Source organism: Triticum urartu, chromosome 6A (assembly GCF_056163025.1).
Source record: "Triticum urartu cultivar PI428250 chromosome 6A, HENAU_Tu73, whole genome shotgun sequence".
Taxonomy (NCBI): Eukaryota; Viridiplantae; Streptophyta; class Magnoliopsida; order Poales; family Poaceae; genus Triticum; species Triticum urartu.
In genome coordinates this window covers 68,974,123-68,982,742 of record NC_141878.1, presented here as the reverse complement: position 1 = coordinate 68,982,742, position 8,620 = coordinate 68,974,123, and the positions used below count along the sequence as shown (strand labels likewise).

The window sequence follows — 8,620 nt, the reverse complement described above, 5'->3', positions numbered from 1 at the left end:
AAATGTGCTTTTCCTGTAGTGATTGTTTCAAAAATACTAAATAGTGGTGTTTTCTGAATGTATAAATTCATGTCGTTTGAAATTCGAGTAAACATAACAGTAAATATAAAAACAGAAACCGTGTTGTGCGAATGCTTGGGTTATCTTGCTAGTTTTTATATTTGAATTATATATTTTTTATGATAAATAACTTGTACTGTGTTTGTCTTTTTTGATTCTAAAACACGGTCCCTTAGGGTCCCATTCATTAAAAAGTAGAAGAGAGTTGCCCGGATAATTCACAGAAACCATAGCGAAAACCATTACAACACACCTTCAAAAGGGCACACAGCCGATCTGACACCCACAAGACCCCACACACCGTCGAGGTTACCCGCAATGTCTTTATCGTCACCTCTCACCGAGCAGGCAATTCCGACTTCACCATGGACGACCAGTCAAGAGCTTGCCGAACAAACGACACACAAGGACCTCAAAGGCCAAAGCCAAATAATCGACTGCCGACATCAAGGACAGGCAGCTCCGATTTTGTTGAAGCGCTTCGCATGAGAAAATGGCAAGCCTCGCACTGGCATAGTGCAGCGCAACCTCCGGAGAGCGCCATCCGTTGTAACCACACTCATGGAGTCATCGTTACGGCAGGGGCGCCGCCACATCCAGCGAAGGCTAGCTAGACATAACATTTATCATGCAAACTACCCCCTTTCTTAGGGTTTGCAAGACACGTGGGTATCTCTATACTAACAATTTGACAAAAGCTGCGATAGAGAAGTCGGAGCTGCATGTGGAACCAAAAGGCAAATAATGAAAAGAAATTGCTCTGCACACGACAGTGCATGGACGAAATCTGGACGATGCTCATCTTGTACGCTGGTGATTTGCAAAATGATGCAATCTAATGGATGACTTGATCCATCGTTCAAGAATCGGCTCAAAACCTACCGTCCGTATATCACTGCTCATAATGAAATGACACCACAGAATGTAAGTAGCCAAGTGCAAAGAAAGAAAGTAAAAGAAGGGCAAAAAAGGAACCACGCATGAAAGAGCGGGCACAGCGGCACATGGAATCATGCATGTGTGCCCGTTTCCTGAAGCGTGAAACGTCCTAGAAAAGAGTAGACACACACCTGCAACCTACGTACTCCACCAGCATCGATGAGAGTGAATTTGACTGGTGGAGGTGGTTGGCTGGCGTCCATTTTTACTCCGGAGTGAGAGCGCGCGCGTGTGCCAGAATTAGCTAGTATAGGTGAGAGGCACCGATTAGGAAGTTAAGTAAGTAGCTATAGCATGGTCAATTCTGATTTGGTTGTTGAGCATGGCTAGCACTAACAATCCTACGTACTCCACCAGCATCAATGACCATGTGATGAACCCCCTGCCATCCATGGCTAGCAATAGCGTACATGGAATCAATGGATCTACTTGAAGCAAATAACTACTTTTGTGTGGATGTAAGGGATGTGTGCTCAAAAAATTTCTCACTTTTGTGTGCGGCATGAAAATTGTGCTTCATCTGAGAAGCGACACTCACATATGTGCAAATTGTAGGGGACGCATGACAATTGGATCGACGCTGATGGGCTGGGTGCACATGCATCTCTATCTATCTCTCTCTCTCTCTGCCCACTGCAAGCCATAGTTGTCATGTTTCCGGTACGGTGGGAACAAGGAACAGGAACGAGGGATGAGAGTCGGTGGCTGAAAAAAATAGGATACAACGAGGGTATACATCTCTCGAACGATTTTTTTATAGCGGGGACGCGATCCAATCCGTTTGGGTACGATGAACCCGGTACGGTATCATGGGTCGAGGAACACAGTTCCTAAAGAACGACGACTCCGTGACGGTCAGCATTTCTTGCTGTTAATGGGACCCTTGCAATTAATGAACTGGAGGGAGACCGAGGAGTCCTTGAGAAAAAAAACGACGGCGTGAGTAAATTATGCCTCGCGTTTTTGCTGTTGGATCCTCGAACCTGAATCGAGGAGCAGACTGTGGGGACGCCGAATCTTCATCAAATCGTACTGAATCCGACCTCCTTCCCGAATCCGATTCCGGGTCGATGAATCGGGATCGAGGGACGGCCTACTGTTCCCCGTTTCCGGCTACTATGCTGCAGGCCATTTCCGGAAACGCGAAAGCAACAAGGAAGAACTTGCTCGGATGCTTCCCCCCGTCCCAGCTAGCTAGCTAGCTGCTACCCTAGTCAGATTCCACGCCCAGCAAAGTAATTAACCCAACGGCTACAAATCAGCAGTGAAATGATATATGATCACATAGAATGGAGACCCTTCATCGCGTAAGGTAAATATAACCCATGCTAGAGGTCCGGTTCAGACTTCATATTATTAACCAAACAGCCATAGTGACAGCTCTGACCTCGCATCGAATCAAGCTTACTGAGTACTGAGTTATACTACTAGATAGATCACTACGCATCACACGATCGACATGTCCATCTCTTATTTCTTCACAAGAGCAACATAGGTACGTAGCTAGTAGCTAGGAAACAGAAGCACTCCTGCACTGGTAGTATAGTAGTACTCCATCTCCATCATCTTGCTGCTGCCACCTCGAAATTCTTCTTGTGCACCTGACCAGTAAATGACGAAATTAACTGTAGCAGTAAACCACACAACACGATTCAAACTTACAGCTAGCTGTTCCAAGATGACAATTAGGCTTACATTAACACTATTCTGCTCTAGATATCTCAATATACTGACATGAAAATATATCATTTACGAACATTTACGTTTATGTGTCCTTTTTGAGGTGATTTTTTTTGTGTGGCTGTGAATCCTTTTTCATGTGTAGTACATGACATTTCAAGTGATATAAGGAAGATTATGTTAAACATTGTATAGTTGTGGTGTGTGTGTTGTAATTTTGTTAGGATAGGTTAGGTATTGAGATAAGATCCTAGTAGTTAGTTTAAAGCGATCTATCTCTACCTAACCTAAACCCTAACTTCCTGTACTCCTATCGCCGCCGCACCTTGTGGCTATATTAACATGCAACGCGCCCCTGCAGATGCATGCGCTTCAGCACCTCTTCTCACATGGTATACAGATCTTAATTCTTCCATACGTCTAGATCATGTCTTCCTCCTCTTCCTCCCACGCCATGGCTATGCCCTCCCTCGCCTCCCTCGGCCACACCATCACCGCAAAGCTTACCCGCGAAAATTTTCTGGTGTGGAAGGCTCAAGTGCTCCCGCATGTCAAGGCCGCGGCGATGACGGGCTATCTTGATGGCTCGATCAAGGAGCCCGCCGCTGTCATCGTCACCGAGAAGGACAACGCTGGCAAGAAGGAGATCACCGAGGCGCCCAACCCAGAACACGCGATCTGGGTCACTCAAGATCAGCAGGTGCTTACCTTCTTGCTCGCCTCTCTATCCCGTGAGGTTTTGATGCAGGTGTCCAACCACACCACCGCCGCGGGAGTCTGGCAAGCCCTGGTGGAAAGCTTTTCTGCCCAGTCCCGGGCGCGCCAGATACAGCTCCGTTCCGCGATCGGGAACGCACGCAAGGGCGACCTCTCCGCTGCCGCCTACTTCACCAAGATGAAGGGGCTCGCCGACGAGCTCGCTGCTGCATGAAAACCGCTTGGTGAAGACGACATCGTTTCGCACATCGTGGAGGGTCTCATGCATGAGCCCGACTACATCGGCTTGGTCACCGCCATCTCCACGCGCGCCATCACCGATCAACCGATCGGCCTCAGCGAGCTCTTTTCACTACTGCTCGCCGCTGAGTCTCGGATCGCCGCCCAGCACGCCGCCTACACCGCCCATCACTCCGTCAACCTCGCCGCCAAGGGTGGTCGAGGTGGCTACGGCGGCGGACACGGCGGTCAGGGTGGTGGACGCGACGGCTACAACGGGGGCAACTACAACGACAACTCGGGCGGCGGTGCGCCGCGCCAGCAAGGTGGTGACCGCGAGCGCTGCCAAATATGCAAGGAGGATGTGTTGGAAATATGCCCTAGAGGCAATAATAAAATGATTATTATATTTCCTTGTTCATGATAATTGTCTATTATTCATGCTTTAATTGTATTATCCGGAAATCGTAATACATGTGTGAATACATAGACCACAATGTGTCCCTAGTGAGCCTCTAGTTGACTAGCTCGTTGATCAACAGATAGTCATGGTTTCCTGGCTATGGACATGGGGATGTCATTGATAACGGGATCACATCATTAGGAGAATGATGTGATGGACAAGACCCAAACCTAAGCATAGCACAAAGATCGTGTAGTTCGTCTGCTGTAGCTTTTCTGAATGTCAAGTATTATTTCCTTAGACCATGAGATTGTGCAACTCCCGGATACCGTAGGAGTGCCTTGGGTGTGCCAAACGTCACAACGTAACTGAGTGACTATAAAGGTACATTACAGGTATCTCCAAAAGTGTCTGTTGAGTTGGCACGAATCGAGACTGGGATTTGTCACTCCGTATGACGGAGAGGTATCTCTGGGCCCACTCGGTAATGCATCATCATAATGAGCTCAATGTGATCAAGTGGTTGATCACGGGATCATGCATTACGGTATGAGTAAAGTGACTTGCCGGTAACAAGACTGAACAAGGTATTGGGATACCGACGATCGAGTCTCAGGCAAGTAACGTACCGATTGACAAAGGGAATTGAATACGGGACTGATTACGTCCTCGACATCGTGGTTCATCCGATGAGATCATCGAGGAGCATGTGGGAGCCAACATGAGTATCCAGATCCCGCTGTTGGTTATTGACCGGAGAGTCGTCTCAGTCATGTCTGCTTGTCTCCCGAACCCGTAGGGTCTACACACTTAAGGTTCGGTGACGCTAGGGTTGTAGAGATATGAGTATGCAGTAATACGAAAGTTGTTCAGAGTCCCGGATGAGATCCTGGACGTCACGAGGAGTTCCGGAATGGTCCGGAGGTGAAGAATTATATATAGGAAGTGTAGTTTTAGCCATCGGGAAAGATTCGGGGTCACCGGTATTGTACCGGGACCACCGGATGGGTCCCGGGGGTCCACCGGGTGGGGCCACCCATCCCGGAGGTCCCCATGGGCCGAAGTGGGGAGGGGAACCATCCCATAGTGGGCTAGTGCACCCCCCCTTGGCCCCCCTGCGCCTAGGGTTGGAAACCCTAGGGTGGGGGCGCCTCCACTTGCCTTGGGGGGTACTCCACCCCCCTTGGCCGCCGCCCCCTTGGGAGATCCCATCTCCAGGGCCGGCGCCCCCCCAGGGGGCCTATATAAAAAGGGGGGAGGGAGGGCAGCAGACCCTCAAGTCTTGGCGCCTCCCTCTCCCCTGCTACACCTCTCCCTCTCACAGAAGCTCGGTGAAGCCCTGCTGCGATCACTGCTGCATCCACCACCACGCCGTCGTGCTGCTGGATCTTCATCAACCTCTCCTTCCCCCTTGCTGGATCAAGAAGGAGGAGACGTCATCCGCTCCGTACATGTGTTGAACGCGGAGGTGCCGACCGTTCGGCACTTGGTCATCGGTGATTTGGATCACGGCGAGTACGATTCCATCATCCCCGTTCTCTTGAACGCTTCCGCTCGTGATCTACAAGGGTATGTAGATGCACTCCTCTCTCCCTCGTTGCTAGATGACTCCATAGATTGATCTTGGTGATGCGTAGAAAATTTTAAAATTCTGCTACGTTCCCCAACAGGATGGCCATGTGGCGTGGCGCTGCAAGAAACGCTACGACAAAGGCTACAACAACAACGTACGCAACCCCGCAGGTGGCGGTGGTGGCGGCGGACGCGGCGGCGGTGGGCGCGGTAGCAGCGGCGGCAGTGGCAATTCTCGCTCCGCCAACTCTGCCCACTCCTATGGTGTAGATACTAATTGGTATCTTGACACCGACGCCACTGATCATGTCACCGGGGAGTTGGAAAAACTAGATGTTCGAGATCGCTACACTGGCATCGACCAAATCCACACAGCAAGTGGGCAAGGTATGGACATAGAACACATTGGGTCATTCGGTATTATCCACTCCCTCCGGTTCTCTACAGTTAAACTACATACTTCATGCTCCTAGTGCCGACCAGAGCCTTCTTTCAGCTTATAATCTTATGCCAGATAATGATGTTTTCATTGAACTTCACCCTGATTTCTTTCTTGTCAAGGATCAGGCTACCCGGAGAACTATCCTTCAAAACAAGAGTAGGTGGGGGTTGTTCCCCGTGACCGGACGGCAGAGTGCTCCCCAACGCCAAGTCCTTGCTGCCATCAAACCATCCACGTCTCGATGGCACAAACGCCTAGGGCACCCAGCTCTTCCGGTAGTTCAAAAGATTCTTCGCGACTTCAACCTTCCTGTTTCAAATAAACAAGATCACCTCCTAGTGTGTGATGCATGTCAACTGGCCAAGAGCCATCAGTTACCTTATTCTCGTTCAACTAGTGAGTCCACGGCTCCTTTAGAGCTTATTTTTTCAGATGTTTGGGGTCATGGACCCGTCTTTGTAGGAAGACGGAAATACTATGTCAGTTTTATTGATGATTTCAGCAAGTTTAGCTGGATATATTTGCTCAAAAATAAATCTGATGTCTTCGAAAATTTTCGTCTTTTCCAAGCTCATGTTGAACGTCTGTTTGATCGTAAGATCATTGCATGCAAACCGATTGGGGTGGGGAGTACCAACGGTTGAACTCTTTTTTTGAACGCATTGGCATCACACACCATGTTTCTTGTCCACATGCTCATCAATAGAACGGCTCCGCGGAGCGGAAACATAGACACATCGTAGAAGTCGGCCTTTCTTTGCTTGCCCATGCATTTATGCCACTCAAGTTTTGGGACGAAGCATTCCTCACTGTGGTCTATCTTATAAATCGCATCCCAAGTAGAGTTATCAAGAACCAAACTCCTCTAGAACGACTATTTGGCACCAAGCCCAACTACTCCTTCCTTCGTATCTTTGGGTGTGCCGTTTGGCCAAACTTGCGCCCTTTCAACAAGCATAAGCTTGAGTTTAGATCCAAACAATGTGCCTTCCTAGGGTACAGTACTCTCCATAAGGGCTACAAGTGTCTTGATATCTCCTCCGGTCGTGTTTATGTTTCACGTGACGTTGTCTTTGATGAGCAAGTTTTTCCCTTCGCAAGTCTCCACTCCAATGCCGACGCCCAACTCCGCAAAGAATTGCTTCTTCTACCCTCTCATCTCCTGCCATCTCCTAACTTTGCTCACGGGGGAGCTGGTTTTGCTGCTGACAATGTGTCCGTGTCTAATGCTAATGCCCATGCTGAAAGTGTGCAGGAAACAGGCCAGCCAAACGTTGAGGATTTTGGTGAAACTCCATATGATTTTATGCAGGAAAATGACAATTTGCATGCAGCCACAGAGGATCCTCCGGTGGCCTCGGGATCAGCCACGCCAGGCGAATCGGCCGCGGGATCGGAGCCTGCAGCAGCCGCAGGCGAATCCACCGCGGGATCAGCGCCTGCAGTGCCAGGCGAATCCACGCCGGATTCCGTGTCCACTGGCGGGCGCCCTGATTCGCTGCCTCCGCGTGGGCCTGCGTTGGATGGCGTGCGGTCCCCGGGCGGGCCGACCAGGCGTGGCCCCCATGCCTCCCACGAGGCGGGGCGTGTGGCTTCCGGCGCTACCCACGAGGTGGGGCCCAGCGCGGCGCGGTTCCCTTCCACACCCGTGGCCAACTCGGAACTGCCAAGTGGCAGCGTGCCCTTGGCTGCTGCACCAGATCCTCCTGGTTCACTGCAAACAGAGGATTTGGGATCTTCTGCTGCTGTGTCTGCGTCTGACTCTGCTGTTTCCTCTACACAAAATCGCCTCCAACTACAGCAAGCTCGACCAGCTCCACCTCCTCCTGCTCGATCGCATACTCGGTCCTAGAGTGGTATTGCGAAACCCAAGGTATATAACGATGGTTGTGTTCGTTGGGGCTCTTTCTGTGCCACAGGTGAACCGAAGAACCTTCATGATGCTCTTGGTGACCCCAAGTGGAAGCAGGCCATGGATGAAGAATTTTCAGCTCTTGTAGCAAACAAGACATGGCACTTGGTGGCTCCGGTCAGAGGGAGAAACGTGATTGACTGCAAATGGGTGTACAAGGTTGTAACGCCCCGAGACCGATGTGCCAGGTGTCCTCCAGTTATTCGCTGTTGTTGCCTTGTCATTGCTTGCATGTCATGCATTGCATATCATGTCATCATGTGCATTTCATTTGCATACATGTTCGTCTCATGCATCCGATCTTTTTCCCCGTTGTCCGTTTTGCAATCCGGCGCTCCTGTGTCACCCGGTGTCCTTTTCTACCTCTTTTTGTGTGCGGGTATTAAACGTTTTCGGATTGGACCAAGACTTGTCATGCGGCCTTGGTTCACTACCGGTAGACCGCCTGTCAAGTTTCGTGCCTTTTGGATTTCGTTTGATACTCCAACGGTTAACCGAGGGACCGAAAAGGTCTCGTGTGTGTTGCAGCCCAACACCCTTCCAAAGTGGCCCAAGGCCCACCTCAACCTCCTCCATCATCTCGGTCGTTCGATCGCGATCGCGTGGCCGCAAACCGCACCTCATTTGGACTCTCCTAGCTCCCTCTACCTATAAATATGTGATCCCCTCCGAAATA

General features: G+C 50.2%; 1 protein-coding gene across 1 annotated transcript; it reads left to right on the top strand.

Annotated features, from left to right (window-relative positions):
* Positions 1-3,133: 3,133 nt before the first annotated feature.
* LOC147963979 (uncharacterized) lies at positions 3,134-3,610 on the top strand. The gene has a single exon (XM_087529777.1). It carries the CDS (start codon positions 3,134-3,136, stop codon positions 3,608-3,610), a length of 477 nt encoding a protein of 158 aa, XP_087385903.1.
* The last annotated feature ends 5,010 nt before the right edge of the window (positions 3,611-8,620 follow it).

Coding starts and splice junctions, on each gene's coding strand:
- LOC147963979 (XM_087529777.1), top strand. CDS start 3,134: ATGGCTATGCCCTCCCTCGCCTCCCTCGGCCACACCATCACCGCAAAG.